The 21,747-nt window shown below is 43.9% G+C and overlaps 1 protein-coding gene across 1 annotated transcript in view; it reads right to left on the bottom strand.

Moving 5' to 3' along the window:
• The window catches only part of Arcn1 (archain 1), a 29,061-nt gene that overhangs the window by 2,599 nt on the left and 4,715 nt on the right, over positions 1-21,747 (bottom strand). Inside the window, exons 2-9 of the mRNA XM_042682749.1 lie at positions 19,664-19,927; positions 17,677-17,856; positions 17,346-17,551; positions 15,193-15,357; positions 10,750-10,915; positions 9,723-9,870; positions 9,040-9,148; positions 3,313-3,517 (exon numbers count right to left, since the gene is read on the bottom strand). Coding sequence (XP_042538683.1) covers positions 3,313-3,517; positions 9,040-9,148; positions 9,723-9,870; positions 10,750-10,915; positions 15,193-15,357; positions 17,346-17,551; positions 17,677-17,856; positions 19,664-19,927 — 1,443 coding nt within the window. The remainder of the gene's footprint in view (positions 1-3,312; positions 3,518-9,039; positions 9,149-9,722; positions 9,871-10,749; positions 10,916-15,192; positions 15,358-17,345; positions 17,552-17,676; positions 17,857-19,663; positions 19,928-21,747) is intronic.

The following is a 21,747-nucleotide window of genomic DNA, read 5'->3' as shown; positions in this document are numbered from 1 at the left end:
AGCCATCAATGCCAGGCAGGAAGCTGCAAATTCTTGTGCATTTACTGGGGAGACCAAAACTATCTGGGAAGGTAACAAAGTGCCAAAGTAACAAGCAAGTCAAAAAGAGAACAATATATACTGGGCTCCCTAAATAATACAATTTAAAAAACCAAGAGGTTAACTAAAAATAGTGGTCTAGGTTGTATTGGTAGCTCACACCTGTAATCTCAGCTACGCAGAATGCTGAGATCTTAGGATCTCAGTTCAAAGCCAGCTATGGCAGATAAGTTAAAAAATTCTATCTCCAATGAACCAGCAAAAAACTGAAACTGGAGGCATAGTTCTAGTGGTTGAGCACTAATCTAGCAAGTATGAGGCCCTGAGTTCAAACCCTGATACAAAAAAAAAAAAAAAAGCCGGGCGCTGGTGGCTCACGCCTGTAATCCTAGCTACTCAGGAGGCTGAGATCTGAGGATCGCGGTTCAAAGCCAGCCCGGGCAGGAAAGACCGTGAGACTCCTATTTCCAATAAAACACCAGAAAACCAGAAGTGGCGCTGTAGCTCAAGTGGTAGAGCGCTCGCCTTGAGCTGAAGAGCTGAGGGACAGCGCCCAGGCCCAGAGTTCAAGCCCCACGACCGACAAAAAAAAAAAAAAAAAGTGAGCTAGGAGATGAGGCTGTAACTCATGTAAGATTTGCCTAGCATGCATGAGGTCCTGGATTCAATCCCTGGCACTGTGTGTGTTCTAACAGATGACACATTTTTCTCCTTTCCTTTTTTGTAGTGCTGGTCCTGGGACTTGAGTTCAGTGCCTAGACACTGCCTCTGAGCTTTGGTAAGACTAACACTACACTACTGCTCCACTGCCTGCTTTTTTGGTCTTTAATTGGTAATAAGAGTCTCATAGGGAAGGTAGCTCAGTGGCAGAGTGCTTGCTTTGCATGCATGAGGCCCTGGGTTCCATTCCTCAGCACCACATAAGCAGAAAAGGCTGGAAGTGGTGCTTGGCTCCAGTGGTAGAGCACTAGCCTTGAGCTGAAGAGCTGAGGGACAGTGCCCAGGCCCAGAGTTCAGGCCCCATGACTGGCAAAAAAAAGAGTCTCATAAACTTTGCTGCTTGAGCTGTCTTCAAACTGAAATCCTAGGCTGGGAAGGTGGCTCAGTGGTAGAGCGCTTGCCTTGCATGTATGAGGCCCTGGATTCGATTCCTCAGCACCACATAAGCAAAAAGAAAAAAGCCGCCAGGGTTCGTTTCCCCGACGAGGAGCCAAAAAAATAAAAAGAAAAAATAAATTAAAAAAAGAAAAAAGCCAGAAGTGGTGCTGTGGCTCAAGTGGTAGAGCGCTAGCCTTGAGCTGAAGAGCTGAGGGACAGCGCCCAGACCCAGAGTTCAGGCCCCATGACCAGACCAGACCAAAACAAACAAACAAACAAAAAAAAAAACCCAAAAAAACTGAAATCCTTAGTGTAAGGTCCGCTCCTGGATGGCTAGCAGACTCCACCCTCCTTGCAGCAAAGTCTCCACCCAGTACCTGTGTTACCTAGGCAACTGGGACACCGGGAAGAGTCACATCTGAATTTGATGTGGCCACACCTTTCTCCGCCCATACCTTAGTTAAGACCTAGCCCAGGCCCAGCCGCTCTCTGCTCTTTTCTAGCTCTTTTCTCTCTCTTTCCCAGCCACGTAGAGTGCCAACCTTGCCTGGTCCCAGCAGGTCTACTGAATAAACCTACCCCTTACCTGAATACCACATGCGTGCTGCTGTTCTTACTCGGCTACCTCTTTTTAAAAACCTAACATTTAGATCTCAGCCTTCTGAGTAGCTAGGATTACAGGTGTAAGCCACCAGCACCAGGCCAGATAACACATTTCTTCTGCTTTGCCTATCTAAAGAACAAAGTTTGCAACAGAAACAGCTACTGGCATCTGGCTGGCTGCAAATGGATTTTTTAAATATATTAGGTTAAAAAATTAGATAACTAGCCAGGCATTGGTAACTCATGCCTGTAATCCTAGCTACTAAGGAGGCTGAGATTTGAGGATTCCAGTAAAAAAGGCAGCCCAGGCAGGGAGTCTCTGAGAATTTTTTTTTTTTGGTCCGTCATGAGGCCTGAACTCTGGGCCTGGGTGCTATCCCCTCGGCTCTTCAGCTCAAAGCTAGCGCTCTACCACTTGAGTGACAGCGCCACTTCCTGCTTTTTCTGCTTGTGTGGTGCTGAGGAATGGAACCCAGGGCCTCAGGTACGCAAGGCAAGCACTCTACCACTGAGCCAGCCCAGTCTCTGAGATTTTTTTTTTTTTTTTTGGGGTCCAGTCGTGGGGCCTGAACTCTGAGCCTGGGCGCTGTCCCTCAGCTCTTCAGCTCAAGGCTAGCACTCTATTACTTGAGCCACAGCGCCACTTCCTGTTTTTTTCTTTTTTGCTTATGTGGTGCTGAGAAATTGAACTCAGGGCCTCATGCATGCAAGGCAAGCACTCTACCACTGAGCCACCTTCCCAGCCCCAGTCTCTGAGATTTTTATCTCCAATTAATCACCAGAAAACTGGAAGTAGAGCTGTAGCCCAAAGTGGTAGAGCTGTAGCCTTAAGCAAAAAGAGCTCAAAGATAGCACCCAGGCCCTGAGTTCAAGTCCCATGACCAACAAAGACAGAAAGACAGACAGACAAGGGCTGGGAATGCGGCTTAGTGGTAGAGTGCTTGCCTAGCATGCATGAAGCCCTGGACTGATTCCTCAGCATCACCTACACAGAAAAGCCAGAAGTGGCACTGTGGCTCAGTGGTAGTATGCTAGCCTTGAGCATAGAGAGGCTCAGGGGCAGTACCCAAGTCCTGAGTTCAAATCCCAGGATTGGCAAAAAAAAAAAAAAAAAAAAAAAAAGGACAAACAGAGAAGAGAGGAGAGAGACACTGCCAGCTTTCATCTATGATCCCAACTAACTACTCAGGAGGATGAAAACAGACTGTCACCAATTAATTAGAAAAAAGCAAGAACTGGCCATGAGCAAAGAAGTTAAGCAACAGCTCAAAGCCCTAAATTCAAGTCCTAGTACAAGCATAAACACACACACACACACACACACACACACTCACACACACACACACCATAATAAAGTACAACTGCACACTGCACAACTCTCAAGTAGATAGGGAAGTTAAGCTTTACATCAAGAGAGGAAATCTGAGATGAAGTAGGTGAGGATTTTGGAGTCATTATAGAATCTACAGGGGACATCAGTGTTTCTGATTTTTGCCGACATGAATCCATGTCACCTATTGGGACTCTGACCTACTACTCTTCCCATATATGTACTCTATTAAAATGAAGTACCTGTATGTTGCAATAATTTTTTTTGGAGATGAAGGAAACCTGAACAGGAAAGAAGTCATTGGGCTGCCCCGCAATGCTAAATTCCAGACTGCCACTCTTATTTTTGGCATCAATCACTGGCAGGCACCATTCCAAGGTGTTTCGTCGACTGTCATGTCGATACTCTCCATCGATCTCACCAATCACTGGGGCACCCACACCTGATCTGTTAGGAAAAAAATATGATTAGTCAGGTGTCCAGAGCTCAAGAAATTCAACCAAGGAAGAAAAATCAACTATAAATTTAATTATGTTCTTTATCTTCAGCCTCAATTTTTCTAGGCCTGCAACTGTTATACAAAGAAAAAGACAATGGGCTGGGAAGGTGGCTCAGTGGTAGAGCTCTTGCTTTGCACGCATAAGGCCCTGGGTTCGATTCCTCAGCACCACATAAGCAAAAAAGAAAAACCTGGAAGTGGCGCTGTGGCTCAAGTGGTAGAGTGCTAGCCTTGAGCTGAAGAGCTGAGGGACAGTGCCTAGTCCCAGAGTTCAGGCCCCACGACTGGACCCCAAAAAAAACCCAAAAAACAAAGAAAAAGACAAAAATTAGGCTCCTTAATAATTTCAGTAATCAAAATCCTAGCACTTCGACCAAGAATCTTACTCTGTTCTCTTTGTATACAGATATATTCAACAACAGGTACTGGATAGTCCTAGCTGCTCAAATTTATGTCTTAAGAGTTAGAAGAGAACTGAGACAATAAATGTGTGAAGCACACTTGTTTGCAAAAATCCTGCACTATGGCTTAACCTGTTAAGAAGTAATCTATTTATTTTTGTCAGTGCTGCAGCTTGACCTCAAGGCCTGGACACTGTCCCTGAGCTTCTTTAGTTCAAGGCTAGCATACTACCACTTGAGCCACAGCACCATCTCCAGCTTTTTCTGTGTTGTGGTACTGAGGAATCGAACACAGGATTTCATGCATGCTAGGCAAGCACTCACCACTAAGACACATTCCTAGCCCAAGAAGTCATTTAAATGCAATTTTTTTTTAAAAATGAGAAATAGTGGAGAATAAAAGACTGGTAACACTGTGTGTGTATGTGAGGGGTGAAATTTAAACACCAATAATAGATATGAATTTGGATCTATGAAAAGGTGCTCTCTCTTAGCTTTTATGCTTTAGGCACTAGGGCCACAGCTCCACTTCTGGATTTTTGGTGATTAACTGGAGATAAAGAGTCTCACAGACTTTCCTGTCTGGGCTAGTTTTGAACCAGGAGCCTCAAATCTCAGTCTCCCAAGTAGCCAGGATTAGAGGTGTGAGCTGGCACCTGGCTAAGGGTTGTTTTTAGTTTTTAAGGTTAATGGAGTAAGTTTATTTGAAAATGAAAGGAAAGCCATGAAAGGAAATAGTGAGGCTCTCCATTTGAAGAGGGACCCCAAAGAAGAGTCCAAGAGATATCTTTTTTTTTTTTTTTTGGTCAGTCGTGGGTTTGAACTCTAGGCCTGGGCACTGTCCCTCAGCTCTTCAGCTCAAGGCAAGTGCTCTACCACTTGAGCAAACAGAGCCACTTCCGCCTTTCAGGTGGTTAACTGGAGATAAGAGCCTCACAGACTTTCCTGCCTGGGTTGGCTTTGAACCGTAATCCTCAAATCTCAGCCTCTGGAGTAGCTAGGATTTCAGGCGTGAGCCACTGGTGCCCGGATACCTGCTTCCAGGAGATTATTTTTTAAAAACTGAGTTCAGAACTTTCAAAACTTACTGAAGCTGATGCAGTATGATTGTTTCATTTATAATCCAGCAACTGGAATTTGATAAGTAAAAGCATGATTATCCTTGAGCAACATGGAAATATATTTGAGAAAAAGAAATATATAGTTGTCTTGCAAGACAATCAGGGCTAGTTAGGATGTACTTAGCACCCCCACACATGGCTGACAGGCAGTGTCACCTACTCCTACATACTCTAAATTTAACCATCTTTTAATTCACTAGTGACAATGCTTATATTAGGGGAAGAGTAAATAAAGGAGACAATGAAAAATTCAAAGGTAGCATAAAATTATTAACCCTCTCCTATCATTTTTATGATCAGTTTCTTTTACATTCCTCCTGTGTGCTCTTGCTCCAATTGTGATGCTTCCTAAAATCAGTTCTAGGCTGGAAATGTGGCTTAGTGGTAGAGTGCTTTCCTAGCATGCATGAAGCCCTCGGTTCCAATTCCTCAGTACCACATAAACAGAAAAGGCTGGAAGTAGCATGTGGCTCAAGTGATAGAGTGCTAGCCTTGAGCAAAAAAGAAGCTCAGGGACAGTGCCCAGGCTCTGAGTTCCAAGACCCAGGACTGGCAAAAATAAATAAAATGATCAGTTCTAGACAGTGGCATAAACTTGTCATAATATTCTCTTCTTCAAACCCTAGACAGATAGACACAGACAGACAGACAGACAGACACACACACACACACACACACACACACACACACACACACACACAAAGGCGGAGGGGAAGGGATGGGAATAATGATAATACAGAATATCTGGTTTGTTTGTTTGTTTTTTGTCAGTCATGGGGCCTGAACCCTGGGCCTGGGCTCTGTCCCTTAGCTCTTCAGCTCAAAGCTAGGGCTCTACCACTTGAGCCACAGCGCCACTTCTGGCCTTTTCTGCTTATGTGGTGCTGAGGAATGGAACCCAGGGCCTCATGAATGCAAGGCAAGCACTCTACCATTGAGCCACCTTCCCAGCCCCTCCTTTTTTTTTTTTTTTTTTTTTGCCGGTCCTGGAGCTTGAACTCAGGGCCTGGGCACTGTCCTTGAGCCTCTCTGTGCTCAAGGCTAGCACTCTACCATTGAGGCAAAGCACCACTTCTGGCTTTTTCTGTTTATGTGGTGCTGAGGAATCGAACCCAGGGTTTCATGCAATGCAAGACACTCTACCACTAAGCCACATTCCCAGTCCCTTGTAATTTTTTTTTTTTTTTGGGTCGGTCATGGGGCTTGAACTCTGTGCTTGGGTGCTGTCCCTCAGCTCTTCAGCTCAAGGCCAGTGCTCTACCACTTGAGCCACAGCACCACTTCGGTTTCGAGTGGTTTATTGGAGATAAAAGTCTCACAGACTTTCCTGCCCGGACTGGCTTTGAACCGTGATCCTCAGATCTGAGCCTCCAGAGTAGCTAGGATTACAGGCATGAGCCATTGGCGCCCAGCCCCCTTGTAATTCTTTAGCTGGACTTTTTTTTTTTTTTTTGTCAGTTGTTGGGCTTGAACTCAGGGCCTGGGAGCTATCCCTGAGCTTTTTTTCTGCTTAAGGCTAGCATGAGCCAAATCAAATGGTATATGCTTATAATCCTCACAGATGGGAGGCTTAGTCAGGGGAGTTGTGAGTTTGAAGCCATGTTTAGACTTAATCCAGGCTACCTGGTGCTTTTAAATAAAGCCCACCTAAGCCAGGTGCCAGTAGCTCACACCTGTAATCCTAGCCATTCAGGAGGCTGAGAGATTTGAGTATCACAATTCAAAGCTAGTCCAAGCAGGAAAGTCTGTGAGACTCTTGATTGCTAATTAACCACCAGAAAACTGGAAGTGGCCCTGTAGCTCAAAGGGGTAGAGTGATAGCCTTAAGTGAAAAGGATAGAACTTGGGACCTGAGTTCAAAGTCCATGATGGACACCCCCCCAAAAAAAGTGTGTGTGTGTGTGTGTGTGTGTGTGTGTATGTGTGTGTGTGTGTATAAAGTACCTTGACAAATGTATATGATCTTAGTTCAAGACACAGAACATTTTCAGAGTTCCCTTTGTAGCATAGTACATTCCTCTCTACCTCCAATTCTGTGTTCTAACTTTATCAGAAAGGTACAGAAGTGAAATCATAAAGTTGGTAACCTTTTTTTCCCCCCTAGTTGTGGGGCTTGAACTCTGGGTCTGGGTACTATCCTTGAGCTCTGTAGCTCAAGGAGAGTGCTCTACCACTTGAGCCACAGTGCCACTTCCGGTTTTCTGGTAGTTCAGTGGACTTTCCTGCCTGGGCTGGTTTTGAACCCCGATCCTCAGATCTCAGCTTGAGTAGCTAGGATTACAGTCATGAGCCATTGGTGCCCAGCAAAGTTGGTAACTTTTTGAAGCTGGTTTCAGTTTTGTCAGTCATGGGGCTTGAACCCAGGGCCTGGGCATTGTCCCTGAACTTTTGTGTTCAAGACTAGTGCTCTATCACTTTGAGCCACAGTTCCTCTTCTGGTTTTCTGATGGTTACTTAGATATAAGAATCTCACAGACCTTCCTGCCCTGGATTTGAATTGCAATCCTCAGATCTCAGCCTCCTGAGTAGCTAGCATTATAGGCATAAGCTACAGACAGAACCAGCTTTTAGCTGGTTTCTATTACAATTTCTCTTTGTGTGTGCATGTTCATGCATGTGCACAAATGCATGGCTGCTACTAGGGTTTGAACTCAAGGCCTCAAACCTCTTTCTTAGCTTTTTTACTCAATGCTGGTACTTTACCACTTGAGCCACAGCTCCACTTTCAGATGAGTCTGAATGATGTCTGCTCAGCCTGGCTTCAAATCTTGACCCTCAGATTTCAGCCTCCTCAGTGTCTAGGAGTATAAGCATAAGCCACCAACCAGTGCCATAGCACAACTAGTCTTTATTGTGTATGCCAGTACTAGAGCTCAAACCTAGGGCTTAGGCAATATCCTTCAGCTTTTTCACACAAGAATAGCACTCTACCACTTCAACCATAGCTTCACTTCTAGCTTTTAGGCAGTTAACTGGAGGTAAGAGTCTCACAGACTTTTCTCCCTGACTTCAAACCAAGATCCTCAGATCTTAGCCCCTTGAATGGCTAGAATTATAGGCATGAGCCACTGGTACCTGGCCATAGTTGATCTTTTTTTTTTTTTTTTAAAGTAAGTATCAGAACCAGGCGCTGGTGGCTTATGCCTATAATCCTATTACTCAGAAAGCTAAGATATGAGGATCGTGGTTCAAAGCCAGCTGGGGCAGAAAAGTCTGTAAGACTCTTACCTTTAATTAACCAACAGAAAACCAGAATTAGAACTGTGGTTCAAAGTAGCAGAGCACTAGCCTTGAGCAGAAACACACAGGAACAGCACCTAAGCCCTAAGTTCTATCTCCAGGACAAACAATAAATAAAAAAGTAAATATTGGGGCTAAATGCACCTTGTGGTAGATACTTACACAAGAGCAAGCTTAAGGCCTTGGGATTAGTCTCCAGTATACAAAACAAAGGAAAAAAAGAAGCAAACAGGGCTGGGCACTGGTGGCTCATGCCTGTAATACTAGCTACTCAGAAGGCTGAAATCTGAGGATCGCAGTTCAAGGATCGCAGTGCAGGCAGGAAAGTCTGTGAGTGAGATTCTAATTTCAATTAACTACCAGAAAACTGGAAGTGGTGCTGTGGCTCAAGTGACAGAATGCTCACCTTGAGCTGAAGAGCTCAGGCATAGTGCCTAGGCCGAGTTCAAGCCCCAGGAACCACCAAAAAAAAGAAGCAAATATCTTTTCCGGCTTTTTTCTTTTTGCTTATGTGGTGCTGAGGAATCGAACCCAGGGCCTCATGCATGCAAGGCATGCGCTCTACCACTGAGCCACCTTCCCAGCCCCAAGAAGCAAATATCTTAAAATGGATAGCTAGCTAGTGAAATGCTGCCTCCAAAATGAATTACAAAAGGCCACTTCTCAAAGCCAATGGACAAAAAGGATTATGTATGGATCTCCACTTACGGGAGTGGGATGGTGATAACTACATCATTCAGTTCTAGATTATCTTCTTGTAGTTCATATTCTATGTTGACATCACAGCCATTTCCACTCTCTGAGGGCCAGCAATTAACTGAGAAAAATAAAGGAGTCATGTTAGAACACTGAAGAGAAGTCAAGATGGTAAAGCAAGCTGATTAACAGTTGCAGGCCTAAGACATTCTAATGTAAACTACATTTAAAAGAATAATTTCAGTTGGGTGCCTATAGCTCAAGCCTGTAAATCCGACCTACTCGGGAGGCTGAAATCTGAGGATCATGGTTTGAAACCAGTCCAGGCAGAAAAGTCCCCGTGAAACTCTTATCTTCAATAAACTACTCAGAAACACTGGAAGTGGTGCTGTGTTTCAAGTGGTAGAGCACTATTGAGCACAAAGAGGCTCGGGGACAGCACCCAGGCCCAGAGTTCAAACCCCAGGACTGCACCCCGCCCTCCACCCCCCCAAAAAAAAGAACAATTTCAAGTTTAAACTATTAAAGCAAATGATGAAAACATACAAAATGCAGCATCAAGTCCATTTTGTAATGATGGTTACTTTTTCAAAAAAGAAGTTTGCTATAGCAATGAGAAGGCAAGAACCTATAAGTCGTGGCTATTTCTAGTCCTTAGTGCAGATCAGCTGATGGGACTGGCCAGAAGCACTCACTTGTCAATGGAATAAAAGATTCCTCTGTGGTTTGTAGTCTCCACTTTAATACCCCTACGTCACTGTTGACTGGAAATGACTTCTCTGGATTCTTCAAGCCAATTAGAGACTCTGCAGTGAAAAGTTTTTTATCCACGTTTGGATGGGTCTGAAATAAGAAGGGAAGGAAAACTGAAGTTCAGAATTGAAAAAAGAAGAAATCAACCCCATTTGGGCTTACCTGACCCATAACCTAAATGTCTAAAACAAGGTACCTCATAAATCCCAATTTTCATTTTATTTGTGTGTGTGTGTGTGTGTGTGTGTGTGTGTGTGTGTGTGTGTGTGTGTGTGTGTGTGTGTGTGTGTGTGTGTGTGTGTGTGTGTGTGTGTGTGTTTGTGTCTGTCTTAGGACTTGAGCTCAGAGTCACTGGCACCTGGCATAAATCCCAATTGTTTGATTTTGATTTTATTTTTGGTATTATTCTGGGGCTTGAACCCAGGGCTTAGGCACTGTTGAGTTTTTTTTGCTCAAAGTTAGAGCTCTACCACTAAGGTCACAGCTCCACTTCAGGCTTTTTTGGAGATAAGTATCTTTTGGGCTGTTTTGCCCTAGCTGGGTTTGAACTGCAATCTTCAGATTTCAGCCTTCTAAATAGCTAGGATCAGAGGTGCTTGAGCCACTGGCACTCAGCCAAAATTGCTTTTGATTTTGAAGAAAGATTTGCTCTTTAAAGACAAGTTTTAAGACATTTACTCAGATATAACAAGACTCTTTCAAGCATAAACACACGAAACAAAACACCTAATAGATGATTAAACACTAATAACCTGCCAGGGGCAGGTAGGTCCTGTCTGTAATCCTAGCTAATCGGGAGTTCTGAGGATTGCAGTTCAAAACCAGCATGGGCAGTCTTCAGACTAAATAGCAAAAAGCCAGAGGTAGAACTACGGCTTAAGTAGTAGAGCACCAACTTTGGGCAAAAAAAAACAGCCAAGAATGAATGAATGCCAGGCCCAAATATTGGTATCAAAAGCCTCTGCACACCTGTAGCTGCACTCCTTTTTTATCTTCATTTTCCACATGAAGACGAATTCGGCCAAATTTGTCATCTGAGATCCTAAGCATGATCATGCCGTGTAACTCCATATTCTGTAATCCTCCATCCCGTCCACAGGTTAATGTGATCTTTTCTTCAATCTTCATATGCACACTGTAAAGACCAAGTGATTGATCTGTTTAGAAATGTAGGAACCAAAACTTATAAACAACTTTTTTTTTGGTTGGTCCTAGGGCTTGAACTCTGGGCCTAGGCACTGTCCCTCAGCTCTTTAGCTCAAGGCAAGCACTCTATCACTTGAACCACAGCACTACTGCAGTTTTCTGGTGGTTTATTGGAGACTCACAGACTTTCCTGCCTGGGCTGGCTTTGAACCTTGGTCCTCAGATACCAGCCTCCTGAGAGTAGCTAGGATTAAGGCGTGAACCACCAGTGCCTGGCAATACCTTTTTTTTTTTTTTTTTAAGGTGCCACTGCTATATCAAAGCATTAGAATCCTTGATCCAGGTTCAAATAAGGATGTTCGTGTACTTCCTTACTTGGTAGTTCTGGGGATTTTAGGGTCCTGGACATATGCATTCTACCACCAAACTGTATCCCAGACCTCAAGTAGGGAAACTTTTATCACCCAAATAATAAGTTAAAGAAGTACAAGCAAATATTGTGTCTAGTATTGTATTTCTATTTCTATAAGAAAGACATAGCCAGGTGCTAGTAACTCACACCTGTAATCCTAGCTACTCAGGAGGCTGAGATCTGAGGATTCTGGTTCAAAGTCAGCCCAGGCAGGAAAGTCAATGAGACTCTTATCTCCAATTAACTACTAGAAAACTGGAAGTGGCACTGTGGCTCAAGTGGTAGACCACTTGGCCTTGAGCTGCAGAGCTCAGGGACAGCGCCCAGGCCCAGAGTTCAAGCCCCACAACTCACCAAAAAAAAAAAAAAGATATATACTTGTTTGTATTCATCTATATACCAGACTATTCATTCAAGGATCCACAAAAACACTAGTTAATATCAGTTTCTTCTACAATAAGTTCAAAGGCTAAGTGGCAGGAAGAGTTTTTTCTTTTACTTTTTTTTTTTTTTTTTTTGGGGGGGGGGGGGGTCCGATCATGGGCCTGAACTTTGGGCCTGGGCGCTGTCCCTCAGCTCTTCAGCTCAAGGCTAGTGCTCTACCACTTGAGCCACAGCGTCACTTCTGGCTTTTTTCTTTTTGCTTATGTGGTGCTGAGGAATGGAACCTAGGGCCTCATGCATGCAAGGCAAGCACTCTACCACGAGCCACCTTCCCAGCCCCTTTTACTTCTTTTTTATAGTAATGGGGCTTGAAATCAGTGTCTTGCATTTGCCTAGCAAGTACTGTGCCACTGAACCATGTTCCTTACCCTGTTAGCTTTAGCTCTTTTTAAAGATAGTCTCTCCTGTTTTTGTTAGGGCCAGATTCTGACCATGATCCTCCTATCTGTGTCTTCCACTTAGCAAGGATTTGAGGTATGCACCACCTGATCCAGCTTATTTGTTGAGATAGGGGGTGGTGGTATTTATCTCACTAACTTTTGTCCAGGCTGCTCTAGTACTGCAAGTCTCTCCATCTCCTCTGCTGAGTAAGTTGGATTACAGATGTAAGCCACTCACTGCTCTTGGTCCTTGGAAGACCTTTTTTATATTAAAACTTTTTTTTTTTTGGTCAGTCGTGGGTCTTGAACTCTGGACCTAGTCACTGTCCCTGAGCTTTGTTCACTCAAGGCTAGTGCTCTGCTACTTGAGCCAAGCACTACTTCTGGTTTTCTAATGGTTAATTGGAGATAAAAGTCTCACAGACTTTCCTGCCTGGGCAGGAAAAGATCTCAGCCTCCTGAGTAGCTAGGATTATTACAGGTGTGAGCTAGGAGTCCAGCTGACTTTAAAAACTTTAATGTGCTGGGTGCTGGTGGCTCACACCTGTAATAATCTAGCTACTACTGAAGATCATGGTTCAAAGCCAGCCCAGGCAGGAACATCCATGAAACTCCAATTAACCACCAGAAAACCAGAAGTGGTGCTGTGGCTCAAGAGGTAGTGAAGAGCTCAGGGACCAGTGCCTTGACCCAGAGTTCAAGACCCAACACTGACCAAAAAAAAACTTTTTTTTTGAAGTCTTTTAACTTTTATTATAGGAATGTAACAATTTAAAAACAAAATTACAAAGTATTGTAGGCAATTATTACATACAATCTACCCATTTCATAATATAAGTATGTTTAACTGGGTAAACTGCAGAGCCCACAAATATTTTGGTCTCGTACTTCATTCTCTATTCCAACCTCTTAGGTCTTCCCACAAACAAAAAACACCAGACTCAAAGCTGGGCGCTGGTGGCTCACGCCTGTAATCCTAGCTACTCAGGAGGCTGAGATCTGAGGATGGCGGTTCAAAGCCAGCCCAGGCAGGAAAGACCGTGAGACTCCTATCTCCAATAAACCACCAGAAAACCGGAAGTGGCGCTGTAGCTCAAGTGGTAGAGCGCTCGCCTTGAGCTGAAGAGCTGAGGGACAGCGCCCAGGCCCAGAGTTCAAGCCCCACAACCGACAAAAAAAAAAATACACCAGACTCTGGTCCTCAGGGTCCTATTTTTGCCTTCATAAGGCTTACTCTCCACTTAACAGGTATTTCACTTAGAAAGGGATCTGAAGCTCTCTAGTACATGATGGTCTCCAACAGGTTTAAAAGCACCAAAACTCTCTCTCAAAGCTAGAAGTAGCAGAGGCACTTTAGTGAATCAAGATATGTATTCAAATGTAATTTTGCTCATTTCATTAAGAACAGGACACATAGTTAATTCTCTCCCTTTATGCAGGCATGATCGAGGTATCCTCACATACTCAGCTTTCACTTGACCTTAAAACCATCAGGAACAGTAGAAGGTCTGGGCTCAAAACAAGAAATCTGAGTCATGAATAGGTGAACTTGATTAACCTATCACTTAAAAATGTCACCAACCACTACTTCAGCCCAGGACTGAAAACAAATCAAAACAGTATACTGGGGCTAGGTATAACTCAGTGGCAGAAGGATTGTCTAGTCTAACAAATGCAAGGCTCTGGGTCTGATTCCAAGAACAACTGAAGTAAGGGGACTGGGTCTATGCTTCCCCTGATAATTAGCCCTTGATTTCCTGATTGTTTCCCTAGATGGTTTGCTTTTCTATTAGGTTTAAGTGTCCTCATCTAGTTTGCTTTGCTCATGTAAAACATTTTTGTTAGGTTTGATTCCACATACTTTGTGTGGATTTGGCCTATATTTGTGCTAACTGCATTCAAGGCTGCTGACCATTGAAATATGAGTCTACCAGCAGTCCTCTGGCTCTCCAATAAAGACTCATAATTTGGCCTTTTCTCTCCAATAAAGGATCATAATTTGGCATTTTACGTGTTGGGTTCGCTGTTTCTTGTGACTGAGTTTCCTTACAACACAACGAAACACTCTATAAAGGCAAATGTTAATTTGCTGTTGGTATTTATGACTTTTGGGTTAAAAATTGGTTCTCCTTATAGTTTAATAAAAAAAAAGACATGCCTAAATATGTGTGACCGTTATCACTACGGACCCCTATCTAGGAAATACTCTAATTGAGTCTTTAAAATGAGAAAACATTAAAAGGTAAATTTCTTTTAAATCAGTGAATATTAGTTGTAAGTTTCACTGTAGTATTTCACATCTGCATATACTGAACACTGATCAGATTAATGCCCTTTATTGTTGTTTTTCTCTCTCCCTCTTCCAGTCCTCTCAATACACGTGTGTGTGTGTGTGTGTGTGTGTGTGTGTGTGTGTGTGTGTGTCTATCTACTTTTTTAAGTCTAAAAAACTGTTTTGTGCTGGGCACTGGTGGCTCATGCCTGTATTCCTAACTACTCAGGAGGCTGAGATCTGAGGATCGAGGTTTAAAGCCAGCCCGGGCAAGAAAGTCCGTGAAACTCTTATCTCTAATAAACCACCAGAAAACCGGAAGTGGCGCTGTAGCTCAAGTGGTAGAGCGCTCTCCTTGAGCTGAAGAGCTGAGGGACAGTGCCCAAACCCAGACAGAATTCAAACTCCATGACCGACAAAAAAAAAAAAAAAGTTTTGATTATTAGCATAAAAATGGAGCACAAAAAGAATTTATAGCACACTGGAAGACTTAAAATATTTATGTTTGGGGCTGGGAATGTGGCTCAGTGGTAGAGTGCTTGCCTAGCATGCACAAAACCCCGGGGATTCAATTCTTCAGTACCACATAAACAGAAAAGGCTGGAAGTGGCACTGTGGCTCAAAGTGGTAGAGGGTTAGCCTTGAGCAAAAAAACCTCAGGGACAGTGCTCAGGCGTCTTGAGTTCCAAGTCCCATGACCAAAAAACAACAACAACAATTAATCTCACTTTACAAGTTACTAAAAAATTACTCCTTACCTCTCCATATTAATAGATGGAGCATGCACTTTGGTTGCTTCAGAGGTACGCTTGCCCATACTAGAGGACATGATAGTTTCACCTTCAGATTTCAATTTGTCCACAAAGTTATCTACTTCCTTTCCTTTGGCTCCAAGTTTCAAAGCCTTGCTGGGACCTGAAGGCCTAAATGCAAAAACACCAAGTAAGAAAACAAATATAATAAAACATACAAAGAGCATAATCATTAAGGATTCCACATCAACGAAGGTTTCCTGAAGCTATTCTTTAAAAGGAATGCAAAGATCTCACAGGAAAAACCTGCGCTTCTAGTATTGGTGGGTATCATTATTAACTTGACCAAACTGCCAGTATTACATATACTATATATTATACTATACATATTATATATTTTTGAGTCCGATTTTCTTTTGGGGGGGCGGGAAACAGGGTCTTGATATATAGCTTCAGCTAACCTTGAATTCATGATCTTCCTGCCTCAGCTTCCCAAGTGCTGGGATTATAGGAGTGAACTACTATGTTGGTTTTTCTTTTTTCTTTTTTTTGGGGGGGGGGGTCCAGTCGTGGGGCCTGAACTCTGGGCCTGGGCGGACCTCAGCTCTTCAGCTCAAGGCTAGTGCTCTACCACTTGAGCCACAGCGCCACTTCCGGCTTTTTTCTTTTTGCTTATGTGGTGCTGAACCCAGGGCAAGCACTCTACCACTGAGCCACCTTCCCAGCCCCATATGTTGGTTTTTCTTTTTGGTCTTTTTTTGGTGAAGTCTGTGATGGGACTGGGGCTTAAACTCAGAACTTTGCACTCCAACTTTTTTTCTCATGGCTGGTGCTCTACCACTTGACCCACACCACCAGCACAACATTTTGCTGGTTAATTAGAAATACAGACACAGTCTTGAGGATGTTTTTGTCCAAGCTGGCTTCAAACTGTGACCTTCTAGGTCTCTGCCTCCTAAGTGGCTAAGAGTATAGGAATGAGCCATACGCATCTGGCTCTGTGTGGGCCAATAATGGGGCTAGCACTCTCCCTTTAGCTTTGTTTTTTGTTTTGTTTTGGGTCCGGTAGTGGGGCCTGAACTCTGGGCCTGTGTGCTGTCCCACAGCTCTTCAGCTCAAGGCTAGTGCTCTACCACTTGAGCCACAGCGCCACCTCCAGCTTTTTTCTTTTTGCTTATGTGGTGCTGAGGAATCGAATCCAGGGCCCCAGGCATGCAAGGCAAGCACTCTACCACTGAGCCATCTTCCCAGTCCCTCCCCTTAGCTTTCTCAAGGCTGGCACTCTACTGCTTGAGTTACACATTTTTTTTTTTACCAGTTAATTGGAGATGAGTCTCTGGTCTCTGGGATTTATCTGCCTGGGCTGGCAGTATCCTCATATCTCAACTTCCTGAGCAACTAGGATTACAGACATGAGGTACCAGTGCTTAGCTTGGCAATTTCTGTGTGTGTGTGTGTGATTATAGAGGTATACCACCAACAAGATGACAGTGATTATTAATATGGAACCTCTGAGATCAAAGTTATGTTTTTACAATCATACATAAATCTAGGAAAACTTTTTTTTTTTTTGAGTCTGGTTGTGGGGCCTGAACTCTGGGCCTGGGCGCTGTCCCTCAGCTCTTCAGCTCAAGACTAGCGCTCCACCACTTGAGCCACAGCGCCACTTCCAGCTTTTTTCTTTTTTGCTTATGTGGTGCTGAGGAATCGAACCCAGGGCCTCATGCATGCAAGGCAACCGCTCTACCACTGAGCCAGCTTCCCAGCCCCTCTAGGAAAACTTTCTGCCTTCAATCCAGATAAGTAACTGTTCACAACAAAATTTAGCATACGAGTAGTCTAGAGTCCTCTCCAACATTAAAATTAAAAAACCCATGTTCCATAAACTGTTAAATAACTCTTCCATTCCTCAAGTAAAACAACACTCACAAGAAACTGAAGTCATGCATAATTTGTAAAAGGATTTTCTTTTACACCCCCCCCCACAAACCAACCTATTTATGTCTTATTATTCCATATTTTATGCTGACTAGGTTCATACCACATTTTCCTTCAAGTCCCCTATTATTTATAGCTTGTCTAGAAATCATTCCAAAGTTATACAACAATATACCTTCCCCTAGCTTATTAGGGTTGCTGGTAATATATTCTGGATATACCTGGCTGGTGCAGGTGCCACTTTTGGTTTATCAGTTTCAATGATGGTTTCTGTGATCATGGCAGCTGTGCTTCCTCCAGATACTGCAGAGCTACCAAATCCCCCAAATCCTGGTGCTTTTTTGCCCTGTCTCTCTGCATCTCTTCGGGCCTGTTGTAATTCCTTTGCTTTACGCCGCATCTCAGCCTTTGCTTCACGTTCTTGAGTCTACAGAAAGAGATGTGGATGTAGCTTTGAGTACAGTCCACAACAGCAAGTAAAACTAGAAAAAATCAGACTAAAAAAGGCTAAGAGACATTCAAAAAAGCAGTCCTAAAGAAGACCTCACTTACCTCTCTGACTGCTCTGAAGACTTTTTCCTCATGAGAATCCATTTCTGTGAAGGTTCTGATCTGTGCCAGATTAACATTCTCCCGATATCCCAGGGCGACAATTTCATCAAAAGCAAAAATCAAATCAAAACAGTGCTCTGATATTTCATTCTCCTCTAAGGCTCGGCAGTATTCTGGAATCTAATTATGAACAGCAATGGAAAGGAAATTTAGAATTCATTGGCAGCTGTGTTTCCATAGCTTATCCTTATCCTATCCTCATCAGGTGGTGGAGCACCAGCCAGGCAAGCCAGCGGAGCTAAAGTTAGGCTCTAGGTTCTAAACCCCAGTGAAAGAGAGAGAGAGAGAGAGAGAGAGAAAGGAGAAAGGGAGAGAGAGGGAGAGAGAGGGGGAAAAGGGGAGAGATGGGGAGAGGGAGGAGAGAGAAGAGGGGGGAGGGAGGGAGAAAGGGAAGAAGGGAGGGAGGGAGAGAAGGAGAGAAATAGGGAGAGGGAGAAGGAGAGGGAGAGGGGGAGAGAGAAGGGGGGAGGGAAAGAGAGAGGGAAGGAAAGAGGGAGAAGAAGAAAGAATATGTGTATGTATGGATTTCAATGAAACAAGATTGAACCCAGGACATTGCATTTGCTAGGCAAGCACTCTGCCACTGCGCTACATCCAAGCCCCAAATCTCTTTCTCAGTGCTTAATCTTTATGTTAAGAAAGACTTTTTGGCATAAAAGCATTAGAGCTTAGTCTTTATGTTAAGACATTTTGGCATAAGAGTCTTAGAGAGAAAGTATGTGTGTGTGTATCAGTGTTATCTAAAAAACATGGCTAAGCAAGTAGATTTGAGTAACTAAGAACTGGGATATAAAAGAGTAATTCTTGCATTCTCTTTGAGACACTTATAGCTTAGGAAGGCATCCAATAAAAGTCTTCCAAATGGGGCTGGGAAGATGGCTCAGTTGCAGAGTGCTTGCCTTGCATGCATGAAGCCCTGGGTTCAATTCGTCAGTACCCATAAGCAGAAAAAGCCAGAAGTGGTGCTGTGGGCTCAAGTGGTAGAGCGCTAGCCTTGATCTGAATCACTGAGGGACAGTGCCCAGGCCCAGAGTTCAGGCCCCACAACCAACCAAAAACAAAAAATAACAACAAAAAAGAGTCTTCCAAATGAAGGCTGGAGGTGTGGCTCACTGATAGAGAGGCCTGTCTAGTAAGTGTGAGGCACTGAGTTTAAAGCCCAGGATTAGAAGAAAAAAAAGTTGGGGCTGGGAAGGTGGCTCAGTGGTAGAGCGCTTGCCTTGCATGCCTGAGGCCCTGGGTTTGATTCCCCAGCACCACATAAGCAAAAAGAAAAAAAGCTGGAAGTGGTGCTGTGGCTCAAGTGGTAGAGCGCTAGCCTTGAGCTGAAGAGCTGAGGGACAGCGCCCAGGCCCAGAGTTTAGGCCCCATGACCGGACCCAAAAAAAAAAAAAGAAGAAGAAAAGTTTACCAAATGAATAAGGAGCTGCAGAGGTTTAAGGTATAAGATCAGCAACAGAGAACTTGTTTAGCATGCACAAGCCACATTCTGTCCCAAGTGCATACACACTCTCTCCTCCAAAATAAGGAGCTACAGTAATAGGGCACTGGGCACTGTGAAGAACCCAAAAGTGATCATCACCAGCAGCTCTGGAAGAAAAATTACTTCAAAAATTACACAAAAGAGCCGGGCGCTGGTGGCTCACACCTATAATCCTAGCTACTCAGGAGGCTGAGATCTGAGGATCGCAGTTCAAAGCCAGCCCGGGCAGGAGAGACCGAGAGACTCCTATCTCCAATAAACCACCAGAAAACCGGAAGTGGCGCTGTAGCTCAAGTGGTAGAGCGCTCGCTCGCCTTGAGCTGAAGAGCTGAGGGATAGCGCCCAGGCCCAGAGATCAAGCCCCACGGCCGACAAAAAAAAAAAAAAAAAAAATTACACAAAGTAACATAATAAAAAAAGGAGCAGTTTTATAGAATGACTTACCACTCTTGAAAAGAGCCTAAGTGTCTCCAAATCTTCTAAAATGTTGCTGTTTTTGGTAGTGATCAGTACCATGTACAATTTTTCCATAGGCTGGTAGACATATCTTACACTCTCTGTTTCAACAAATGTATGTTGTTTTCCAGTGTTCATGAGTTTTGGGAAAGCTGCTAATAAACCCTCAATCCGAGTTCTGGTCATCTCCACAAACTGTCGAGAAACAATAGCTTTTCCTGCTTTTGTGCAGACTGCTGCTGCCAAGAGCACCTGCCAGGAACAAAGGTATAAATAAGTGCTAATTACTTCTTCACATCTGTTTTCTCTTCTCAGAAGATCTTCCAGAGAGAAACTTGTTCAGTGATATGTTAGCATACTTTTACTCTAGTTCATTAATTACAGTATGAAATTCATAAAACGAAGTTAAAGTAGAGGAAAATAAAGCCACTATTCCATTATATACCTATGGAAAAACTTTAAATAAAACAATAAATTTGGAGCTGGTTGTTCATGACTGTAAGCTGAGATTTAAGATTCGAATTCAAAACCAGCCTGGGGAGCCAAGAGCCAGTGGCCCACACCTGTAATCCTAGCTACTCAGGAGGCTGGGATCTGAGGACCGCGGTTCAAAGCCAGTCTGGGCAAGAAAGGCCGTGAGACTCTTTTCTCCAATTAACCACAGAAAACTGGAAGTGGTGCTGTGGTTCAAGTGGTAGAGCACTAGCCTTGAGCTGAAGAGCTCAGGAACAGCACCCAAGCCCAGAGTTCAAGCCCCAACAACAAAAAACCAGCCTGGGCAAGAAAGTCCTTGAGACTCTCTTATCTCCAAACCAAAAAGCCAGAAGTGGAGATGTGGCTCATGTGACAGAATATTAGCCTCAAACACAAAAGTTCAGGGACAGCAGCCAGGCTCTGAGTTCAACCACCAGGACTGGCGTACACACAGACACACAGACACACACAGAGAAATAAAATAGTATCTTTCACTGGAAAATAGACAGAGCTGGAGAGCACGTTAAGTAAAATAAGCCAAAGCCAAGTGTGATGGCTCATGCCTATAATCCTAGCTACTCAGGAGGCTGAGATCTGAGGATTGCGGTTCAAAGCCAGCCCAGGCAGGAAAGTCCATGAGACTTTTTTTTTTGGTCGGGGGGCCTGAACTCTGGGCCTGGGCACTGTCCCCCAGCGAATCAGCTCAAGGCTAGCGCTCTACCACTTGAGCCACAGAGCTACTTCTGGCTTTTTCTGCTTATGTGGTGCTGAGGAATTGAATTCAAGGCCTCATGCATGCATGGCAAGCACTCTTACCACTGAGCTACCTTCCCACCCCCTCCATGAGACTCTTATCTCCAATTAACCACCAGAAAACTGGACATGGCACTGTAGCTCAAGTGGTAGAGTGCTCAAAGCGCCAGGGACAGAGCCCAGGCTCAGAGTTCAAGTCCCATAACTGACAAAAAAAAAAGTAAAATAGCCGATTACACAAAGACAAGTATGACATGTTTTCTCTCACTTGTGGAAGCTAAGGGTAAATGAAACAAAACATAACCAAAGCCATGAAAGTAAAAGGAGGACTGTTAGGAATGTGGAAGGGGTATGAGAATAGTGGGACAAAGTAATAGAGGGAATAAATATGATCAAAGTAAATCACAGCCAGGTGCTAGTGGCTCACACCTATAATCCTAGCTGAGATCTGAAGATGGCTATTTGAAGCCAATCTGGGAAGTAAAGTCTGGAGACTCATCTCCAATTAACCAGCAAAAAGCTGGTTAGAGGTATGGCTTACGTGGCAGAGAGCCCTGCCATGAGTGAAAAAGCTAAGGAACTAGGCCAGGTGCCTAACTACACAAGAGGCTGAGATCCAAGGATCACAATTCAAAGTTAGCCTGGGCAACAAAGTCCATGACTTTTGTCTCCAATTAACCTGCAAAAAGTTAGAAGTAGAGATGTGGCACAAGTGGTAAAACTGCAGGCCAAGTGAGATGATGAGGCCCTAAGTTCAAGCCCTACTATAAACACACACACACACACAGGGACACACACACACACAGGGACACACACACACACAGGGACACACACACACACACAGG

Source organism: Dipodomys spectabilis, unplaced genomic scaffold (genome assembly GCF_019054845.1).
Source record: "Dipodomys spectabilis isolate Male_0828 unplaced genomic scaffold, ASM1905484v1 ptg000076l, whole genome shotgun sequence".
In the NCBI taxonomy this organism is placed as follows: domain Eukaryota; kingdom Metazoa; phylum Chordata; class Mammalia; order Rodentia; family Heteromyidae; genus Dipodomys; species Dipodomys spectabilis.
This window is presented reverse-complemented; position numbering and strand designations above follow the sequence as displayed.